Raw genomic sequence first — 24,047 nt, 5'->3', positions numbered from 1 at the left:
GCTATAAAATGAGGACCAGCTTGCAGCTTCTAAAATAGCAAGTGACCTTCTGCAGCTCTGATTTCAACCACTCAGCGGGTTTTTTCCACCAAAGGGGCTTATTTTAGCTCTCACTAGACATTTCAGCAAATGGTGTTCTCTAAAGGCTGCAGCATCTCTGACACGGATTACACAGGTGGTTTCATTAGGATCCCACATCCTGGGAGCAGGGAAAGTTGAGTATATCTTTAAAAACTGCTGCTTTCAGTGTTATTACCAAGAGCACCGTGGCCCAACTGTACCACGGTGAGAAAGCTGAGACTCCAGGCTATATATAGTACCAGAGGGGGTTGCATCTGAACTTCCTAATTCTTTCTCCGCCCTCTTCTTTTTTTTTTTTTTTTCCATGAAAAAGGATGGTTTCTTCTTGGTGAACTCTACCCTCTATTCATTTTCTTCCACAAGAGATTTCTTTTAAACGTGGAAGTATTCTCCCTAAAATACTATCTCAGCCTCAATCAAAATGATTAATGAATTTTTAATTTATCGCTTGCCTTAAGGATCTAGAGAACCGCTCAATTCTCTGTTTCGTTTGTATTACTAGTGTGAAAGTGGAATTCTTAGGGGATTTACTTTGAATTAATGGCAGGGTATCTCTACGGACTTGCTCAAGGCAAGTTTTAAGTGCCTGCATTAGGTTTCGGGATATCACGATTCCTCAGAATCCACGCTCTGAGGCAGGGACTATGATATATTAGGACAACTGGTTGAAAAGCGAAACATTTAACCAAGTGTGCATTTTGTCTTTTTGACCATAGACCACTAGTTTTGTATGTTTTCTATCATTAAACAGAACAAGTGTACTGGTTAGGATGTACTAGGAGACAGTGTCAGAGAGGACAATGTCAATTTTAAGACCTTTCTGATTTGTCTAATCTCTTCTTCTTATTTTTTCTAGCATAAATAGAATTGTGCTGTCAGCATAAAAACATCAACAACATTTAAGCTTAAAACAGCTATCTATTAGTGATGCATAGCTTGGACAGGAAAGTAGTGTATTTTTTAGCATTTAAGTTTCTCAAATTCTTTTAAGAAGGAGTTGGGGCATAAATAACCTCAATTCCTTTGTTGGCTCTGTTTCACAGTCTAACCACTCATCACTCCCTCACCAGTGAATTAAGATAGCTTCCGGCCTCTTTTTCATACACATTCTATTGCCAATTATTATATCAAAAAATGGTATAACAGATTTGTACTTCATGTGGACCAAAACCAAAATGTTCTTAAGAGTTTTTCAGAAAAAAATACATTAACAAAATAGGACATTATGTCATTCACTATAAAAAATGATGAAAAGGTGATCAAAACAGTTCAATGAAATAGGAACATAGAGAAAAACAATGAGAAAATCAGATAAGTAGTAATAATACCAGAGCAAGGACTGAATGAATGGATGGCTAATAAAATAATTAATATTTTCTCAAATTTCGGGAAGCTCGGGTAAGAGCATTTTAAAAGAAGGAAAGAAAGCACAATGTAAAGCAGAAAGAAAATCTGAAAGAATCTATCCAGCACTTTTGTTTAAGCCAAATGAAAAAAGCATCACAAGCAGCAAAAGAAATTAACCATCAAGGGGCTGCTTTCTTAATAATTTAATAATGGAAAGTTGTTTGGGATCACAATGTTTTGTTTTATTGCAATGATGTATGCCTAATTTGGGGGGAAATTACAGTTCCTTTTCTTCAAACTAGAAAATAAAATGGAGAAAGAATCTATTATGAAAACATTACATTTCAAAGTTAACTTTCACAGTGAAAGACCTCCTTCACAGAACAATCAGAAAATATCACTTACTTTAATATCCTAGAATTGATGAGTTCTAAGGGAGCTATCTTGTAAAACAGTGGAAGCCAATATAGACCCCTTCAGACTTTTACTTTGTGCCCTTTGGGAAGTCACTTAATGTCTTAAAGTCTTAGTGTCTTTGGGTTTGATTTCCTATCTATAGAAGGATTTGGCAGCAGAGACATCTTCTAAGGGCTGTGTGAAGCATGACGACTTGAGTCTGAGGAGCTACGTGGGAATTTCTCTTTGTTTTGACTCAGGAGGGGAAGTCTTGCAGAGTTACAGACAGTGAGGGTACAGCTCACAGTCTTAAACGCACTTTAAGAGTCTCAGATGGAACAAACAAGAGCAAGGTAATCTGGAGCCCATGAAAACCCTTCCCTAGTCTCTTTAAAAAACAGCACCTCCACACAATATCCAAAGGACAATTAGTGGGTCACAAATGATGAAAACCTAATTATGAAAATTGCTCAGGGCCATCATTAGGATTGACTTTTTCTATTTGGATTTTGTTGACATATGGATTGACCGTTAAGCAATTAATTTTAAAGTTTTATTTATTTATTTTTGAAAGAGAGAGGGAGGGAGAGAGAGAGAATCCCAAGCAGGCTCTACACTGTCAGCGTAGAGCCCAATTCGAGGCTCCAACTTATTAACTGTGACATCAAGACCTGAGCCAAAATCAAATCAAGAGTTGGATTCTTGAGACACCTGGGTGGCTCAAGTCGGTTAAGGGTCCAACTTCGGCTCAGGTCATTATCTCTCAGTTTGTGAGTTCGAGCCCAGCATTGGACTCTGTGCTGACAGCTCAGAGCCTGGAACCTGCTTTTGATTCTGTGTTTTCCTCTCTCTCTGCCCCTTACCTCCTCACACTCTGTCTCTCTCTCAAAATAAATAAATAAACATTAAAAAAAAAAGAGTTGGACACTTAACCAACTGAGCCACCCAGGTGCCCTGGATTGACCATTAATTTCCTCTTTCCTTTTACTCAATATACTTCTGACCTTTAGGAAAAACTAATTCAGAGGAAATATTTGGAGGTAACTTTTACATTTTCAAACATTTAATCTAAAATTTTAAAAGTAACTTGATTACTTAAATAAGACCTTTAATTGACTAGTGTTTTAAAATAACTGTTTTCTAAGTCATCAAGCACCAAATCGTCCTATGACAAACCTGTCTGAAAACCACAGAGCAATTCCACAATGAGCCTTACAGATGTGACTCAAATTTAATTAGAAAATTTTTTCTCCTCGGTGTTGAAGACATTTTGTCACAGGAAAAGGTAATACCCTAAAATAAAAGCAAAGCAATAATAAAGTAAAGTAAAGCAGACAAACAAGAAGTCTTCCCAGCTAGGAACACGTCCAACAGATCTCCCCACATTTGTGAACATTACAGAGGTAAATTCTGGACCTGTTGAGTGGGAGAGCCCCTGAGTTGGTTGTATCCTCTGTCAACACCCAAGTGTACTCGCCTTCAGTAACCTGGCCATCAAATGACATGTCTGTGTTCCGTGGTCCATGTGGTACTTTAACCTTAAACAGTTCTTCCCGAAATAGGTCCTTGAGAATATGGTGAAAGCAGTATGTATCCACTCCAATCAGTGGAAAAGCAACTCAGGGTTCTCACCAAGAGCCAGTGTCAAAGCTCACAATGACTTGAAATGCTCTTCCCACAGTGGACGCTATTTCAGAGGCTATCGTATGAGCATAAACATTTCCTCCCTCCACAAGCAATAGGAAGAACCTCTTTCTCCTTTCCTCTTCCTTACTGCAGAATATTTCATATCTACTATGGCTTTTGAAATTAAGTGTATAAAGTGCAATTGTTTTTCTAGCAGCTTCTCAATAGCTTTACTTTTATTTATTTATTTATTCGTTGGTTTGGATTTTAGAGTTTTCTTATGAAGTTCTGAATTCTGAGTTAAAAATTAATTCCAAACTTGTAACTCTAGGAAAAGTCCACTGAGGATGATCAATTTTGCACAGTGAAAAAAAATTTTTAACGCTTATTTATTTTGAGAGACAGAGAGACACGATGTGTGAGCAGGGGAGGGGCAGAGACAGAGGGAGACACAGAATCAGAAGTAGGCTCCAGGCTCTGAGATGTCGGCACAGAGCCCGACACTGGGCTGGAACCCACCAACTGTGAGGTCATGACCTGAGCTGAAGTCAAATGCCACCCAGGTGCCCCCAATTTTGCACTTTTTCAACTGAAACTCGAAAAGGTGAGTTTGAATATTTACTTCATGTAGCAAAGGCTAGCATGTTAGGAAAGCTTTATTGGTGGGGGTACAAGCATGTAGTGACTAATATGCATTCATGTACAAGTACTCAAATTGCACATATGTCTTTGTATTGCTTATAATGTAACCCGTCCTTATATTTGTTTAGAGCCTTGCTGGTCACAAAGTGCCTTTGTCTACAATATGCCATTTACTCCAGTTGTGGGGAATCGCTGCACTGAACATGATACTAGAGTGGCTACAAACATATTGGTAGGTGATTTTAGATCACCTTTGTGAGAAAATCTAGAAGGATATGGATTTGAATGACCCTAGCAAAGAACTATAGTTCCCTGATCCTAAGAGACTCTAGAATAATGCATGGCTATGGACTGGTCAATACAATAGTGTGACCATGGCGGAGATCCCAGAAATGTGACAAACTGAGTTGACTGGCCCAGTCCCCATACTCAGGAAATTTCTCTTGAGATAGAAAGCAAGATTCCAGAAATAGCAGCCTCTCCTGATGGTGGCAAAGAACAAAGTGGTGTTAAAATTTCAGAGGACTCAAGTAAGACTTGACCGAGGTGACCCTGGATAGGTCTGGGAGGTGAGGACAGGTCGATTTACCCTGAAGCTTGTGTCTGTACAGCATCTCATCCTTTACACTGAGTGTACATAAACTTGGGGCATTTAGAGATTGGTTGCTACCTTCTCTTTGAGCTGCCTTTGGTTATCCTTGATGCTGATTTTAATCTAGTTTCTTGTTTTGTTTTGTTTTGTTTTGTTTCAGGAACATGAATGGAGAGAAGAGGCTGGTGCATAGGTCTTGGTTGACTGTGGTTATTAACTGACAGGGTCATCCCAGCCCCAGGTCTTCCTTTCTATGAAGGAGGGATGGCTGGCCATGGCCTCAGGACAGTATAGTTGCCTGCAAGCTCCCCCTCTCCACCACCCTGCCCTTCTCTTTGGGAAGAGGCTGTAACAAAGGGAATGTCTGTACATAAGGTCAAAGTTCCCACCGCGAGGTGGGAGAGCCATAATCTTTCAAGTCATTTAATCCAACCCACCTTAATTTTCAGATGAAGAGACTGAGCCTCAGAAAGCTGATCTAAGTTTGAATACAATCACATGGCTAGCATGTAGATTAAGGACTCTCAATTTCAATATGTGGTCCTTAAATTACCTGCGAAGGGTCTGTGGTTGGTGAAGGGGGCAAGAGGTATCAGAGAACAGTGGAAGTTTACGAGGTGTCTTCCCCCAAAGCAAGATGGACAGGAAAAACAAACAATACAGGATTTTCCTTTCTGCATACTGTTTGAATGATTTTTCTCATTAAGTTAGTTTATTTTTATTCATTTCAATGACCTACTAGACAGTTGTTTCTGAATCGCATGCCTACTTGTGCCATGGGAAGGACAAGGGAAATATGTAGCTAGAGTTAAATTCTATTCTCGGTACCATTTCTGAATGAGTAGTTAAATATGCATAGAGAAATGTACATTTATTAAATATACATATGAATATGCATAGATAGATTTAAGCAGTTCTAAATGATTTATCTGTAGAAGCATGTGTCATTAAAGGTGCTGCTTTAACACCATAGCACCTGCTTGGCCTTCATAAGTAACAACTGAAACTCCAATGTGGATAGAATTCCCTCAAATAAAACACACTAGTGATATCTTCTATGTTTCTGTGTAGAATTGATAGAATAAAGTGGTAGTAAAAGGGACTAGATCAGTTGCATACTACTCTCTTTTTGTAATCTCCTCTATTAACACTCAGCATCTGGAACAGGTAACTTTTTTCAAAAAAGAGGTTTACGTCTAGTTTTGAGGCTTAACATTCCAGCCTCCATAAAGAGAACACATAAGAAATATGAAATTAAATCTACACTTAGGATTATATAGATGAGGGGTGCCTGGGTGGCTCCATCGGTTGGGCATCTGACTTTGGCTCAGGTCATGATCTCACAGTTCATGGGGTCGAGCCCAGCGTCGGCTCTGTGCTGACAGCTAGCTCAGAGCCTGGAGCCTGTCTTCAGATTCTGTGTCTCCCTCTCTCTCTGACCCTCCCTTGCTCGCTTGCTCTCTTTTTCTCTCAAAATAAATAAATAAACTTAAAACATTAAAAAAAATAAAAGCACATTTGTTTGGCTATTTGGACTGTCTTGTTGTCTAGGACCTCACAGATGTATTGTCAATCATCTTTGAGCTTAAATGAGCTTTCCTTAAGAGCATTAGTCTTGCAGAACCCCCCAGCCCATCTGAGAGCTGTGGTGGGGCGCACATACACACATTCGTTCTTTGCTTTCTTGCTGGGTGCCGCTTCCCCAGGGTCCCCTCCCTGCCCCCAACCACTGCAAAATTTTATCCTGAAAGACATAACACATCCTCACGCCAGCTTGCGGTAAAATTCCAGCTAAACCCAGTTAATACTCCTTCCTAAGTATTCACTTGCAGCTTACTTTTGGTCCCTGTCTTATTGCTTTTTCTCCGACGGGATTTTGAGAAACCCAAGAATGTAATTCTTGACATGTTTCATATTTTTCTGTTTGTTTACCCACATTTTGTTTTGTCTTTCCAAGACCATGGGAAGAAGCCATTTCTGATAAGAGATTGGCTCAGGGTCAGCCATACCCCCGCCCCCCTCACCTCCAGGAGGGTTTATGGGAACATCATGCCCAGGACTTAGAACCTATGACACACCGAAATGCAATGATTATTTTTTTCCATGTCCAACTCCTAGCTGGTGAGGGCAGGAGCCATGGTCTGCTGGTTTTGAGTGCCTGGCATGGTTCAAAATCAGTTTTGGAAAGAATGCCTGGCAGTCTAAGGTAGTGGAGTAATCTGTGTTAGAATTTAAGCTCTACCACTTCACTAACTCTCTTCTAGGAAAATCCCTGCATTTCTTCATCTGCACAACAGGATGATTCCTTCACCACCCACTTGAAGGCATTGCTGTGAGGCTCAAAATGGCTAAGATGCATGTTCTACACTTTTCTCCCTATGTTAAGTCTTAGGTCCTTAACCTAAGAAGGTTGTAGTTTCTTTGGTACATTTTTAGGAAGGCAAGTTTGGATTTTCTGGGGAATAGTCCTGACTGATGGTATTCCTTTAAAGTTACTTTTTGGGATATGCATGCTGTTGCTTGTACAGTTGTTTGACTTTTTTAAAAAAAATATTTATTTACTTTGAGAGTGGGGAGGGAAAGAGAGAGAGAGAGAGACAGACAGACAGACAGAGAGAGAGAGAGAGAGAGAGAGAGAGAATCCCAAGCAGGCTCTTCGCCATCAGCATAGATCTGATGTGGGGCTCAATCTCACCAAACGTGAGATCATAACCTGAGCGAAAATCAAGAGTTGGATGTGTAACCAGCTGAGCCACCCAGGCGCCCCTGTTTGATGGTTCATAAACAGGCATCTTTATTAAACTATTCCAAGCTGTAAGGCCATGTTTTACACTAATTAGTCCAAAACCTGGTTTTAGAAAAACAGCTGCTTTTATGATAATTCAATATCATATCAACTGCTTGTACACAGTTCACCATTCCTTCAGAAACCAGAGGAGGCAGACCAGGGCTTCTGACGACCAGTGCTTCTGACAACCAGGCGCGATGTTCAAAAATTCTGTAGTGCCTTTATAGCCTTCAGTTCACCAAGTGAGAATGTGGCTAACATCGGATTGTCTCTTTTGTCTGCACAGACTTCTTTCTGTGACAGCTTGTCACCGGCTAGATTAGTATAGATGCTCATTAATCAAGTCAGGTCAGAGGCACCTAGGGGGCTCAGTCGATTAACCATCCGACTTCAGCTCAGGTCACGATCTCACAGTTAGTGAGTTCGAGCCTCGCGTTAGGCTCTGTGGTAACTAACAGCTTGGAGCCTGGAGCCAGCTTTGGATTCTGTATCTCTCTCTCTCTCTCTGCTCCTCCCCACCTTGTGGGTCTCTCTCTGTCTCTCTCAAAATTAAAATAAACATAAAAAAAAAATCAAGTCAGGTCAGAATGTCAGCTTTCCCACTCTGTGAGCTCCTCTGTAGCACCTAGAAGGATGATAGGCAGGCCGCACACACCAATGTGTTGCTGTGGGAATGCCAACTGATTTGTGAGGGGCTCCCTTCATCTGGTGGGAGGACATTTAGTATAATGGTTCAAAGAATGCCTTTTGATGTTACTCAGACCTGAGTTCACAGGCTTATTATACTTTTTTTTTTTTTACAAGTTTTGTAACTTCTGAGCCTTTTTTCCATCTGTAAAATGGACATAAACACACTTCCATAATAGGCATAATACAATTGTTATTAGAATTAAAATAGGACACTGCTCAGCACAATGTATGTGCTCAACAAAAGGGGATTATATTACCTGCAATAGCTGGTAATGTTATTAATTGTGATGAGAGGAAAAAAGTTGCAATACTATTTCTATTAAGAATAAAGCTCATGCTTGATTGGTACTGTCCTAAGAACTTAGGAATATTAACTCATTTCATCAACACACACTGGTGGGACTACTATTGTTTCCGGTTTACGACTGACACTCAAAGAGGTTAGGTAACTCGCTCATGGGAAAGGGTACACCTAGTTTTGAATTCAGGCAAAATTCAGCTATGGAATCACACCACTAACCCCCACTACTGATGCCTTTCTGCCCAATGATCCTGTTTTGGACTTAATGTTTAAGTGAAATGAGTGGCAGTTTTCTGGATGGTTCAGGAAAGAACAGTGTATCACATTACTGCCGCTTGTCATAGGTACCTACATTTGACACCCATAGCAGGAGTCTGTGTCCACTAGATGGCGCTGTTGTGTTAACGAACTGTGACCCAAGTCAATACTTTGGCTTAGGAGCCTGCTGAATTTGAGAACCCCAGCATGACAATCTAATTGCATGCCTAAAAGTCTGATGGAAGAAACCTCCAAACTTCACAGTATATCTAGAGATCTCTAAAGACTAATGGTATCGAGAACTAGTTAGAAAAGTATATACTCATTTTTTCTGGGCATCAAAGTCTGTATCTGGAGGAGTTTTGAAATCATCTAGTCCAAATGCATCAGTTCATAAATAAATAGACTGAGAGCCAGAGAGGAGATGTTACTTGGAGAACATGTGATGGCTTTGGCTACAATTCTCTTTCCCTAATACTTCTGATTCTATTTTTTAAATGTTTTATTTATTTCTGAGAGAGATAGAGAGAGAGAAAGAGAGACAGTGTGAGCAGGGGAAGGTCAGAGAGAGAGAAAGATACAGAATCTGAAGCAGGCTGCAGGCTCTGAGCTAGCTGTCAACACAGAGCCTGATGCGAGGCTTGAACCCACGAACCGTGAGATCATGACCTGAGCCGAAGTCGGATGCTTAACTGACTGAGCCACCCAGGTGCCCCAGTTTTTTTTTTTTTAATTTCTTTAATTTTTTTTTAATTTCTGAGAGAGAGAGAGAGAGAGAGAGAGACAGCGTGAGCAGGAGAGGGTCTGAGAGAGAGGGAGACACAGAATCGGAAGCAGGCTTCAGGCTCTGAGCTGTCAGCACAGAGCCCAATGCATGGCTCGAACCCACTGACTTTGAGATCATGACCTGAGCCGAAGTCGGATGCTCAACCAATTGAGCCACCCAGGCGCCCCAGGCACCCCACTTCTAACTGATTCTAAATCACAATGAAACTGTGGTTTCTGAATTCTTAGAAGACTTTCTAAGTTTTCGTATGGGGCAGAAGACTGCCCAACGACGAGTTTTTGCCTCATTATGTTTTATACATATGTTCAGTATCAGACTCAGACACTTAGATATTAAGGGGAAAAATGGTGCTTGTTTCTTTTTCTTTTTAATATGTCTCCTTGGAAATTGAGTGACTCCACTTTAAAAGGCTGTCCCTATTGGTTGACAGTACAGTTTGTGGACTTTAAACCCAGAGCACGTAACAGGGTAATGAATAAGCAAAAGGACTCTGGAACTGGATTGCCTGGGTGGAACCGAAGGACCCTGGGAAGCTCATGAGACACATCTAAGCTTCTGTGTCCACATCTGTAAAATAGGACTCCTATTTTTACTTAAAAGGTGTTTGTGAACATTAAATGTATTTGAAGTGCCTAAGACATAATTAAAAGAAACAAGGTTAAAGGGAGCAAAAATAATGAATAATGAATTTTTGTTGTGATGGTGGATGTTCAGTTTTCTGTGTCTCTCAGTAGTGAATGTCATTACAGGTGCTTTGTCAACCACTTCTTCAGTCACTGTCACATGCTAACTTGCTAAACAAGAGGAAGAGCGTTTCAGGTTGTATAACTGTGTAACATCACTTCTTCCTCACCCAGATGGTAGAAGTAGCCAGGATACATATGGCATGTACTTCATTATGTGTTCACGTCAACTTTATTTAAAACACTCGTAGGCTCTGGGCTCCTACTCACAGTTTAGACAGAGAAGGTGACTGGCATCCAAATAATAACAGCTAAGAGCTACTGAACACTTGCCTAGTGTCCAACATCACTCTGTTTTGCAAGTATGAGCTCATTTAATTCTTAGACAACCGTGTGATCTAAGAACGAAAACTTTCCCCTTTTTAAAGATGAGCAAGCCGGGATCCAGCAACTCGCCCCAGCTTCAATGATAAGCCAGAGTCAGCATTTGAACTCAGGTCAGGATGAGAGTGGGGGGTTGCTCCAAGCTTGCTTCCCCCCCACCTCCCCACCCCAACTACCACAATGAAGCCTGATAGAGACACTGTTTGGGTAGGTCTTCTAGGTCACTGTTAGCATGCAGCCTCGTTATCCAGGGGCTCATGTGTTAAACCTACATCAATATTTTTATGGCCGTTAGCTAACGAGATTGACTGGTTAAACATTTAATAGACTCCTGAGTTCAACAGGGTAAAACAAAGTTGTAACAGGTCAGAAGAGAGCATGCCTAGGACAGGGCACTCTTGAGGACCACTCCGTAAGGGATCAAAGTTCACTGCAACTGAAGGAGGGTTAGGTTGCTGAGGCCATCATGCTTGGGACTAGCCCTGTTTGCTGCAACTTATTTGTTGCTCGTATGTTCCGTGAACATTCCAGACCAACCTCTTTTCACTGCCATTGGTTCAGACTCTATTCCCATGTAGAATTCTTGAATTCAGGCTTACAAGACACTTAGCCAGCTTCTGGTCTACTACCCCTCTACCTTTGAAAAGAAGCAAACTGAGGTCCCATTTGCTTATGGTTTGTCCCAAGTTATCTTAGAGGAAGAGTTGGAGCCCTGCTCCTTCAGTTATTACATACTGTTTCTACATCCCTTAGCTAGTTTATTTTAAATGGTATCGCTCGGAAAACTTGCTGAAATTCTTGTGTTTATACCAAATTGAACCCAAGTTCAACAGGTAGCGTCTCTTCCTTACGGGTAGCATCTTTCTGTTTTTAATTTCTTCCTTCTTCCTTTGCTTGACATAAACTTTTATGGGGCTGGGGAACAATGCCGTTTATTAAAATGTATTTTTAAATCAAATAGTTTATTTTATTTTTTCATTAGAAGCCACGAAGGCAAGTCCTCGAACCTAGACCTGAGAAAATGGCCAGACTAAACAAAGACGGAGGCAACTTCAAAGCGCCATTGCCAAAAATGAGGCGGTGGGGGTGGGGGGTAAGGAACGCCACTTACCGATTTCAGTCATCGTTATCCCGGGTGCTAGCTGCCCGTTGTTGAAAGAGCTATAGGTAAACAAGTTGGGTACGGACGTGAGGTCATAGATAGGTTCTTGCTTTATCTGTTTGATCCCAGTCATGTCAAGTCCTGACTGATCAGGGGACGGCTGGCCGGAATCCACGTTGTAATAACCCTCGGACTTGGGCAGGTCGATGACGTGTCCGTTGGCGTAGGTGCCGCCGGCCTCGCTGCCCAGGCTGCCCAGGCCGTTGCTGATGCTGCCGCTGTAGACCCTGGCCAGGGCTTCCGCCTCCCCGCTCTGCTGCTGCCGCTGCTCCTGCAGCCGTTGCTGATGCTTCTGCACCTCGGCGTACAGGCTGTCCCTCTGCTTCTTGGACATCCTCCCGAACTTCACAGCTGCGTGGAGACACAAAGCAGAAGAGGACACCTGGGGTTACCACTCTCGATCCCTCCGAGGGGACACGGAGAGCTGTCCCCTCGGCGTCCGGTACACAAAACCCCAGCTCGACGGCCCAAGGCTCCGTTCTGGCACCCCACGGTTGGTGAAAGGCCACGTTCAGGGGTGTCGTGCTGGCTGGGCAGAGTGAGAGCTAACCCCAAGCTAGGAAGAAATGCCAGGACTTATGTATTTCTGATTGCCATGAAGTTAGAAGGCGTATTTCCTGGTTCTTTCTTACGTGTGGGGGAAAAAATTCCACAAGCCAAAAACTACCAAATAGTACCTGCTGTTAAAATGTCAGCCAACATTCATCATCAGCTTCCGCAACTAAGCGTTAGATTACTAGACTGTTTATAAGACCCTATTATTTCACTATTTTCATTTTTTTTAAATCAATGGCCATGCCTCACCTTTTAAAATAAATGTTTATTTCTGAGAGAGAGGGAGAGAGAGAGAGAGAGAGAGAGAGAGAGAAACACATGGGGGGAGGGGCAGAGAGAAAAGGGAGACCCAGAATCCCATGCAGGCTCCAGGCTTTGAGCTGTCAGCACAGAGCTGGATGCAGGGCTTGAACTCAGGAACTGAGAGATCATGACCTGAGCCCAAGTTGGACGCTTAACAGACTGAGCCACCCAGGCGACCCTCACTGTTTTCTAAACAGCATGTTGGGTAAGACCAGCGATGTGGGGCAGGATGATAAACACATTTTTAAGTAAGTATTTGTCTTCAGCTGGCTTTTGGGACCAAATTCAAAGAATCTTTGGGTAACAGCAATCTTACTTATCCAATGCTCAGCAAGGGAGCCCACAGCTACCCCCTTTCTTGTTCTACCAGCCCCAAGTTTTATATCGCCCTTCTCTTCTGGCAAAATCCTCAGCCATTGTGAGGAAAAGGGAGGAGAAGGCTCTGCAAGTGGCCACAGAACAGAGGATGCTTTGATCTGAATTCATTGTTTCTTAACTAATAGAGTTTAACCTCCTAATTATTATGGATATTGACATTTCTCCTCACAAACTGTCAACTCCCAGTGTAGGCTGTGAGTGTTTTACACAAGAAACCACATTGTCTGAATCATCAAACTCTATATCCTGCAGTTCATGTTAGTGGTGGGAATTATGAGAAACTCGAGGCTCCTCTCTGAATTCCCCTTTCCTTTGCTTTCATGATAGTGTTCTCATCACCTGTTGGCATCTGGAAGCCCAGGGGATGTAGAAAAAAGAACGTGGAGGGGAAGAACAGGTCCAAGTCCTGGAGTAAGTTACTCGGATTGATGAGAATAATTTCTGAAAATAACTAATGGTGAAGTGCTCAAGAACTTTCCAGAACAGAGGGCCCACAGAAGAGATTCGTATTATGAAACGGCCACCCCTTTACCTCCCGGCCGTGTTCCATCAGTGTTCATCTTCTCTTTCTGTTGGTTACAGAGCCACCAAGTTTTATCTGAGCATCGGCTGTTCAGTATGGAGACCACAGTTCCCAGCCTCCCTCACTGCCAGGTGCCGCTATGTGATTAAGTTCTGGGTTAACAGGAGGTAAATGAAATTGCTGCATATACTTGTGAGTGTCCGGGCCCGCTGTTTTCTTCTTTCCTGCCTGCTGGATTGTGGGTATGAGGACTGGATTTGGAGCAGCCCAAACTTTCTGTTTTTCCTTAATCTTCAGTTAAAAAAAAAAAAAAAAAGTTCTGGCATTCTGAGGCTGCCTAAATAGAAAAACAAAGGGGTGATTGTCCAGTAAGTTTTCTGAATGAAGACAATTCATCTGTTCAATTCAGCCCAAACTCCCCTTTCTACCTCAGCTGTCATTTTTATAGAATCTCGAAAAATTTAAGATCATTGTGTTTAACTGTGTTGGTAGAGACACAATCTTTATTAGATTCTGTTTCTCAGAGACACATGGATTTGCTTACTAATTGCAGTGATATTTCCAGTTTGTCCATGGGACAAATCCTAAAGTAAATTTTAGAGAAGGCATTCATTTTTACCTTTAAATTATAACTTTACAAATATTATATATATTATATAATATATATTATATATAATTTTAAATAAATATTTTTGTTTTTTTATTTTTACTTTTTAATATTTTTAAATTTATTTCTAGGAGAGAGAGAGAGACAGCGTGAGCAGGGGAGGGTCAGAGAGAGAGGGAGACACAGACTCTGAAACAGCCTCCAGGCTCTGAGCCGGCAATCAGCACAGAGCCCGACACGGGGCTCGAACCCACGAACTGCGAGATCATGACCTAAGCGAAAGTCGGACACTTAACCAACTAAGCCACCCAGGCGCCCCTTAAATAAATATTTTTAAATAAATAAATACAAATTCTCTTGGGGAAAAAACTTCTTGTATAGGAAACAAATATCATGATAACTTTTGATTCAGAAAGAACACTCCCACCTCCCGAAGAAATTAATGTGACATGCTTCCTTATTTACTAACCTGTCTTGCATTCAGGTAGGTTCAGAACAGCAATTTGCTACAGAGCTATGGAGGGTGATGCAAAATTTCTATCTATTGCTACAGATTAAGATTTTATTTTGGCCTAAGTAGATCTATCTTCTGAGTTACTTTAGTAGAATAGTTTCCCATATTTTTTGTATAAAATCTGTAGAGAAGAAAGACTGAGAAGGAGAAGCATTTCTATCATGGAGACATAAATGTAGTGCCTTCTTTGAAAACCCTTTCCATTTACATCTTGCTTTAGATTTCCTTACGATCTATATTTAGGTGAAATATACTTGTGGTGGATGGATTCTATTAATGATCCTGATTGCTCTCACCTACTTCCATGCCCTTCCTGGTGTAAATATGCAAGGCCCTTTCATTCTGGGCAGACACTGGGCCTCACCACTTGCTTCAAGGTCCTGTAGCTGTGAAAGCGTAAGGGAAGCTGACAGGCCACAAACACCCCCACCCCCAGGAGGGATGTGTGTGCTACTCCTCGGGCACTCCTGGCTGCCCAAGGAAAAAGGAAAGGGGAAAATGGGAAGGTCCTGAAGGATCTAAAAGTCTCCATCACCCTCCATAGTGATATGAGAAACAAAGGCAGAAGGAAATGGCAGATAGAACTTCATTTCCTTATAACCCACAGCCCATTGACAAATACTTGAGGCTGGCAGAGTAAAATGTTTCTCCAGGAACTCCTTACTGTCTGCATGTTAATGATTTGCTAGAGGGAAAAACAGCTTCGGCTTGACAATAGCTAGGCCTCCACTATCCTAGGAGTCAAGTTCTTTAGCATATGAAAATCTTACTGGAAACTTCCTCTGGACTTTACTTTCCCCAACCCCAGAGTATGTAACCAGTCTCTCCTCAGGTTCCCTGGGCAGCTCTTCCTGCCCACGGGTCCTGTCCCCGGTCTTAAATGAAATCACATTTTTGCACCAAAGACGTCTTCAAGAATTATTTTCTGATAATCGGCTCCAGACCTCATGAGCCCCACTGTCACCCCAAAAAACCTCATCAATGTGACCTGCTTTGGGCCATTGGGATATTGAAATATGTGATACAAACAGAGGCTTCAAAAGTTCTTGTGTGATTGAATATCTCACCACAAAAAGGACGTGCCTAAACTAGCTTCCTAGACGATAAGGCTTGTGAAGCAAGGCTGAGCCACCCCGGTCTTTCCAGACAAGGCCATCTACCCTCAGCGGCTGACCTATAGATGGCGGCTGACCTATAGATGGCGGCTAATGAACAAACCCAGTTAAGACCTTGCATTTAATAAGTTTAGGTCCAGAAATCTGCTGTTGACCACAGATCTCGTAATCCAAGCAAACAACGTCAAATAAGTACGCTGTCAAGACCTCTGCCTGGTAAACATCTGAAAACACAATGGTGAATAGTGATGCCTCTTCCAAGGTATTAACTTATCAGGTCACTGAAAAAATGGAAATATTTTCAGAGACAACTTAGAGCTCTATTACATTTTGGAATTATCAGACTTCGTCCTAAATCAAGAACTATGCTGACAATTACTCTAATACTATTTTAGAATAATTTTTCCATTCACTTTAGGAACAGTGATGACCCACGGTTTCAGTTTTGTGCCCCTTTCTTATAATAAAAGTAGTCCCATATTTGGGGAAAACAATTACAGTACATGGAACAAATAAATCTACTCAGCTTCCCTGACATGTATATAATCCGTTGTCACTATCTGTAAAAAACATTTGTTGTATTCATAGGCCTATTTTTAGCAAAGGCTGTATTACTGTCATATTTTCAAGGATTAGCATTCTTCTTACCACTACTCATTAATCAGAATGGCACATATTTTAAGGGTTTGTCCCTCTCAGACTTGAGTCATTCTGTTGATGATTTTTACTTGAGTATGGAGGCAGCCTCTTGTTAAACTGCTAGTTCGCAAAGAAACTTGCACAGTTCTGTATACATTGCAAGTGCCTTCTAAATATTCAGGGATGGTGGTATTTGCTCACGATATGCTCTGATCACTCATTTTGATCTCACACAAGCAAAGAGAGATTTTATGCAAAGTATTGGGAATCTTTTAACTTATATCTGGATTGTGGGATGCTAAGTGGAATGGAAGTTTTTGGGGTAACTGTAAAACAAAGTCATTGCTTCTTTGAAGATTTCTGCTTACCAACACATGACGGCTAGATATAGGCTGCTGGTATCAAGAGAGCCCAATTGTAGAACTATCATCTATGACCTTCCACGGTCATTCTGGAAATTATTTCTTCTTACAATCTTCTGGCTGTAAAGTTCTCCATGCTCACATCTTGTTGCTTACCAAGGAAACTGGTCTTAATTTAGCTCTTTTCAGTTTCAAAGATGTGACTTTTTTATAGTACTCAAAGCTTTGTAGAAAAGATCAGATTCAATCTACCCAACCCTATTCCTAATTTCAAAATATTCTCTTGCATCCCTTTCTTTTCCCAATAGAACTTCCTGTGATGATTGAATGTTCTCTATGGTTTCCAATATGGTAGCCACAAGCACATGGGACTATTGAGCACTTAAATGCAGTAATGTGACTAAAGAAGTGAATTTGAAGTTGTATTTAATTTTAATTAATTTAAATTTAAATTTAAATTTAATAATGACATGTGGATACCATGCTGGATATTGGACAATGCCATTCTGGATAGGTAGAAACCTACTTTATGAAATTTATCCTTGTTAGGCAGCTACTTACTGCTTTTTCACACATGCATGTCATCGGAAGGATGCATACTCAGTTATTGCAAGGTGAGTATCATGTTTTCTCCTTGGGGCCCAGTATCTTCCTACTGATGCCAAACATTTTTCTGGTTTTTATTTGTTTGTTTGCAGTAGTACAATTGGAAACAGTTTATCCTAAAGACTCCTGCAACTAACATTTATGAAGGTTAAAAAGAAAAATAAATAAGATGGTGGAGAGTATTTGGTGGGCATACATTCTATCAGCTCTCACACATAAATAATGCATGCCTTCACCTTTAAAAAAATTTTTAAAGTAGTCTTCATGCCCAGTGAGGAGCCCAATGTAGGTCTTGAACTCACCCTGAGCTGAGATCAAGAGTCAGATGCTTAACCAACTGAGCCACCCAGACTTCCTGCCTTCACCTTTTTATACACATAAACACACATTTATGTATTTCAAGTGGATTTGAGCTTTGATTCTCTGCCCTAACTAAATATGAAAAAATTTGTTATTGCTGAGGTTTTTGTCTACTCATCTATGTGCCATGGCTAATAAACCACTATTGAAGTGGAAATTCAGGAGAGAATGAAAGTCCAGTGATTTAACAGTCATATCAAGCTATCTACAAGTAGCCATCCATGGTTTTTCCTTGGCCAAGCAGGCGAAATAAACGTTCTTGGTGCCATGCATCCCTGACAGAAAACATATGCAATTATCCAAATGAAGATGCCACTTTGTGTCTGAAGGAATGTGGGCAAGGTGTATGTGGAAATAAGGTAGGTGTGAGGGCATCTGACTTTGGTTACTGGCACTACTACCAAAGCGCTTGAAAATACCTGCTCAACAAACAGAAGGTAATCATAATGAATTAATGGCAGGAGAAGTATCAGCTCTCATTGTTGAGTCCTAACTAGAAATAGGCAATCGCCCATAAGTTCAGGGCTTTCTAAGCCGTCAATACCAGTCAAGACATTACATATCAACAGGAGGTAAAACCTATTCAGCGATCCTGGTATTAGTAGAATTTATTTGGTCTAAAGTAAGTACTCTTTATAATCAAGGTTCAGATGAAATTTCCTCTACATAACTTAGTCAGGAAGAATCATTCTCCATTAGACGAATCTTTTCTTTTTTCATTTTCCTTCTGCTGAAACCTCTTCTCCTCATTCCCAACCACCACTCCCACCTTCTGAGGGCATTTCTTCTTGTCATCAGTTTGACATAAGACATAGGAGGCATTTGGGAAGATGTCCCTGGCATCCTCAGAATGGTCTCTGGACCTAAGATAGATCATTTTCCTGAGTCTCCAGGATCTTTGGACACTATATTGATTTTACTTGCAAACTGATGCACTACACTAAATTTCTTCCCCCTTGAGAATAGATTGTGGCTCTATCCATTAAATGACCCTCCTCCCACAACACACTTCCTTTTGTACCATGGGATTCAGACAATCTCCTAGATTTTGTGAACATTGGACCATATACACATCTCTTGCCCATGATTCTGTTCACCAGCACAGACTCCAAACGTCTGCCCTTCCAAAAGAGACACTTCCTTTTCTTGTAGGAACAAGTAACAAAGACAAATAACCAATGGTTCATTCTCTTTGCACAATTATTAATGGAGTTTTCATATACTGTCAATTAATATGCTGCCTCCATATAGTGGAAACGAAGTACAAAATCATCAGCTCAAGTTTCCATAGAATTGCACTAAATAAATCCTTAAAACCACTAACCCCCCCTACCTTCCACTTTCTTCACATGAGTTATGTGGAAGTACACACCCTAGGAGTATATTTACATGGTTAGCAAGTACAGAAAAGCAAGTAAACAAAAAGTTAGTTAATAGTAAAACTTGGAAACATATCTCCGTAGCCTTAGAAGCTACCTATAACTGAAGGGCTCAAGGTCAAATTCTTTATATTTTCTGGATCAAATTTACCTTATAGGTATACTTTTATGCAAGACAAGTTTAGGTGGGTTGGGAAGTAGAAATAAAAGGTAAACATTCCTGATATACGTATTTGGAGAATACAAGCTAAGAAGTAAGCAGTTTGTATGTTTAAATATCAAGCTTATGCAGAACTGATTTTATCCAAATGATAATCTGGATAATTTCATAACTCATAAAAATCCCTATGTATCAAGAGACCAGTGCCTGCCAATTATCCTTATTTCTTTAAGATCTGGAAGTCAACCCCCCCCACCCATCTTTCCTTTCTTCCCTCCTTCCTTCCTTCCCTCCTTCCCTCCCTCCCTTCTTCCTTCCTTCCTTCCTTCCTTCCTTCCTTCCTTCCTTCCTTCCTTCCTTCCATACTACCTTGAACTTCATTAGAAAGAGTGTGACCAGAGGTAGAGAATCTACAATGATTCACATAAAGAGAGTAAGTACCAGGGGAACAGTCTGTGTCTCGGACTCTGGGTAACAGAGAATTCCATGGTTCATTCAACAAACATTTAGGTGTGTGCCTTTAACTGGACCCTGAGGATACAGTGGGAATAAGACAGAAGTGTCCCCAAGACTCAGGGTTGTTCACAACCTGATTGATACAGGAGTACTGTAGCCAGTGTTGGGGGGTGGGAAGGTGTGGAAGATAATTAGTTTAGATGACTGCTTAAAAATGGAAGCAACACTAGATAAAATTCTTTGAGTTTGAGTTTATTTGTCTTCTTTCATTAATCTAAGATATTCAATGGGGGACCCAGCTCACCCATTTGGGTCATATTCCGAGGACACTACTTCCACAGCCCTTTTAGGGCTTGGACTTCTGTTACAGCCTTTGAAATTTTCATGATGCTTTAGAAAAGTCCATGCCCCAAACAGTAGATCTTCTGGGCTTCCTACGGAAGTAGGTTTTGCTCCTTAACATCACCGCACAGCACGCACCTTGCATACCAGTCAGACTCACCCAGTGACCAAATGGTCCTGGTTTGCCTTACACTTTCCCTGGTTTTAGCTCTGAAAATCTCACATCCTAGGAAATGGCTCATGCACAGGCAAGCTTTTGAACCTAGGCCAATGTGGCTTTCACCTAACCTTGTTAGTACAGCTTGCTCCATGAGCTCCAGTAAAGTCTTTCCTTTCTTCCTATTTCATGGGCAATGTGACATTTTTAGAAGTTCTACCAGAAGACAGTTTTCTTTTCTTTTTATCCCCAATTCCCTTTGTCTAAAACCCGTCTGATGGCTTAAACAGACTCCAGCAAAGCATCCACGTGAAAGCCTTTAATTTTTAAAAATGTTTATTTATTTTTGAGAGGGAGAGAGAGTGAGAGAGAATGTTGGCAAGGGAGGGTCAGAGAGAGGGAGACCCAGAATCCGAAGCAGGCTCCAGGCTCTGAGCTGTCAGCACAGAGCCCGACACGGGGCTTGAATTCATGAACCGTGAGACCAATACCTGAGCCGAAGTCAGATGCTTAACCAACTGAGCCACCCGGGCGCCCCACGTGAAAACCTTTAAGTAAGAGCCCGGGAGGCAGTGCCTTACCATCTCTTGACATCCCTAGGGCAAGACACTTCTGCAGCCGGCAGTGTTGGCAACGGTTTCTATTGGTTCTGTCGATCAAACAGTTTCTCTGCCTTGGGCAGGAATATGATGCATTGTTTTGCTGGCTCCTCCTAAAGAACCCCTAGAAGCAAAGAGAAAGGAAGGGAGACATTATTTATAAGAAGGAAGACAGATATAATTAACTATAATTAACATACATGGTGGCTATATTTTCTTATTTTTTTTCTTTTTTTTTTAATTTTTTAAAAATTTATTTCTGAGAGAGAGAGAGAGAGAGAGCGAGAGAGTGAAAGAGCGTGAGCAGGGGAGGGTCAGAGAGAGAGGGAGATACAGAATCTGAAACAGGCTCCAGGCTCTGAGCTGTCAGCACAGAGCCCGACATGGGGCTCAAACCCACAAACTGTGAGATCATGACCTTGGGCTGAAGTCGGATGCTTAACCGACTGAGCCACGCAGGTGTGCCTATATTTTCTACTATGAACGTAATGGAGCTTAATAAAAAAAATTGTTTTTGATACTTCTTGGACACCTTACAGATGTTTCTCCTGGGGGAAAATATGTACCCTCTACAGAGATATGAAGGCATCTTTCATTCATTCATTTAATCAATGTTTACTAAAGACACGTGTGCACTGTGTTGTTCTTTGCAAAGAAAAACAGAACGGAGTTCCTGGCATCAAAGGAGTGGCAGAGGACAGTGTCACTGCTAAGCCAAATATGACAAAACTTGATGGAGACAATAACACAGGCTTATGTCAAGTGCTGTGGGGGTGAGGAGCTTGGGATCTTGGCCACAAGAGCTGTACTGAGAGGAGTGGGCTCAAGATGTACCAATATCTTCCCAGTTTCTAAGAAGCAATTTTACCCATGTGACAAATTTAAAATATGGCCAGACGGCATCTGCAAGGTTGTTTTGTAAACCAGTGTGTGCCTCATAATTAACCATATTTTTAAAGGAAATATGGTAAATAAACTTTTCAATAAAAATAAACAATAAATAGACTACAGAGATGTAGGAACTTTTCATACAAGTTTCTTTCAGGTACACAGTTAACTGCCATGGACTGTACGTAACCATTCTAAATAAATCCATAGCTGAGTTAATTGTTTAAAAAATTCTTTGGGGCACCTGGGTGGCTCAGTCGGTTGAGCATCTGACTTCAGCTCTGGTCGTGATCTTGTGGTTTGTGAGTTTGAGTCCCGTGTCGGGCTCTGTGCTGACCATTCAGAGCCTGGAGCTGCTTTGGATTCTGTGTCTCCCTCTCTCTCTGCCCCTCCCCTGCTCTCATTCTGTCTGTCTTTCTCTCAAGAATAAATAAACCTTAAGGAAAATTTAAAAAAACAGTAAAGAAAAAAAAAAGAAAACTTTAAAGGGGAAAATGTGGGTTTCCTTGATTATCAACAAAGGGACAGAGCAGGGCTGAGACTAGGTGTGGCTAGTGAGGCACCCATCTTGGCCACAAAATTTAAGGATTGCCACAACTTGTTAATTATGATAAGTAATATCTTAGTACAATATATTAAGAATCAACATCAATGCAAAACACCCTGAAAAGTTTAAAAAGGATCAAGGTCATTGATTTTCCTTTAGTTTGGGGCTCTCATATGGCATGGCCTGGCACTGTAAAGAGAGGTTGCCACTCTTTTTTTTTTTTTTTTTAGTTTACTTATTTATTTTGAGAGAGACAGAGACAGAGTAAGTAGGGGAGGGACAGAGAAAGGGAGAGAGAGAATCTCAAGCAGTTGCTGCACTGCCAGCACAGGGCCCGCTTCAGGGCTTGAACTCATGAAACTGTGAGATCATGACCCAAAACCAAGAGTCAGATGCTTAACTGACTAAGCTACCCAGGTGCCCCAAGCCCTTGCCACGCTTGTGAAGAACTTTGGAAATGGATGGCTCTTAGAGAGAAAAAAATGCCAACTGGTTTTGTGTTGTAAGCTCCAAGCCATTCTAAACAAGGACTAGTTTGGTCCTCACAGACCCTAGTGTGTTATTTATATAATGGACCAGTGGTGGCAGGATGAGATATCCAATTGTTCAGTGTGAAGGAATTCACGGAGGGAGCCCTTTCAAACAGAGCCCATCCAAGCCCCCAGGGATTGAAAAGATGTGCTCCATATACAAACGGTCCCTGACTTATGATGGTTCAATTTATGAGTTTTTGACGTTACAGATGGTCCGAAAGCAATACACATTCAGTAGAAATCATACTCCGAATTTTGAATCTGGATCTTTTCCCAGGCTAGTGACAGGCAGCATGATGCACTTTTGTGATGCTGGGCAGGGCTGCAGCCACAGCTCCCGGTCAGCCCCGTGATTGTGAGGGTCAACGACCAATACGCTCACAGCCATTCTGGTTTTCATGGTCAGTACAGTATTCAATAAATTACATAAGACATTCCATACTTGATTATACAATGGGCTTGATGTTAGATGATTTTGCCCAATTGTAGGCTAATGCAAGTGTTCCGAGCACATTTAAGGTGGGTTAGGCTAAGCTATGATGTTTACTCGGTTAAGTGTATTAAATGCATTTTTGACTTAAGAGATGTTCGAATTTATAGGGACATAACCCCATGTAAATCAGGGAAGATCTGTACCATCAAAGGTGTCAGGAAGCATAACTTCGGCCCATCAGTCTTGGTAAAAGATGACTTGGAATTTACATTTTAAGAAAGAATTGGTGCTTTTTATCATTGGATACTCTAGTGCCACTTAGCAAAAGAGCTGACAGAGAAGTCTTCTGAAGTCACAGCTACAGGCCTAATGTAAGGCCACTTTGACATTAATTACGAGACATTTCTTGCTTATCTGTTGCTCATTATTGCAAATGAGGTTTTTGGCACGAAAAAGAGAGTCTGTTTCAAATGTTATTGAATGAATGGGAATTTGAATAAGTGCAAAGCTGAACCGATGTTATTTAAAATGGGCTGTTTACGTTGACTCAGAATGGCATTATGAAAATTCAGAGCTTGATACCGAAGGTGCTGACATTGACATCTTATGCTGAACGGAATTTCTGGAGTTTCTAGTTGGAGAAAAACACAGCATATTTACAAATGTAGGGTTTTTTCCATGAAATGAAAAAAAAGTAGTGTGGTGTACAATGTCCTTTTGACTAAAAGTTAAGAATAGCTTCAGAAGAGCAGCAAAACTTCTTTGACTGTGTTTCCTGCTTTAAATAGAAATGATGGCTGTACCCTACATGCCTGTTTCTGGCTATTGACCTGTGGAATATATTTGTAAGGTCG

General features: G+C 41.2%; 1 protein-coding gene across 4 annotated transcripts in view; it reads right to left on the bottom strand.

Annotated features, from left to right (window-relative positions):
• RORB (RAR related orphan receptor B) overlaps positions 1 to 24,047 on the bottom strand; it is a 210,925-nt gene that overhangs the window by 48,628 nt on the left and 138,250 nt on the right. For all 4 annotated transcript variants that reach the window (XM_039223144.1, XM_039223147.1, XM_039223143.1 and 1 more), the window contains exons 3-4: positions 20,775 to 20,916; positions 11,687 to 12,088 (exon numbers count right to left, since the gene is read on the bottom strand). In XM_039223144.1, coding sequence (XP_039079075.1) covers positions 11,687 to 12,088; positions 20,775 to 20,916 — 544 coding nt within the window. The remainder of the gene's footprint in view (positions 1 to 11,686; positions 12,089 to 20,774; positions 20,917 to 24,047) is intronic.

This window comes from Hyaena hyaena, unplaced genomic scaffold, assembly GCF_003009895.1.
Source record: "Hyaena hyaena isolate Hyena2069 unplaced genomic scaffold, ASM300989v1 scaffold_1284, whole genome shotgun sequence".
NCBI classification, from domain to species: Eukaryota; Metazoa; Chordata; class Mammalia; order Carnivora; family Hyaenidae; genus Hyaena; species Hyaena hyaena.
This window is presented reverse-complemented; position numbering and strand designations above follow the sequence as displayed.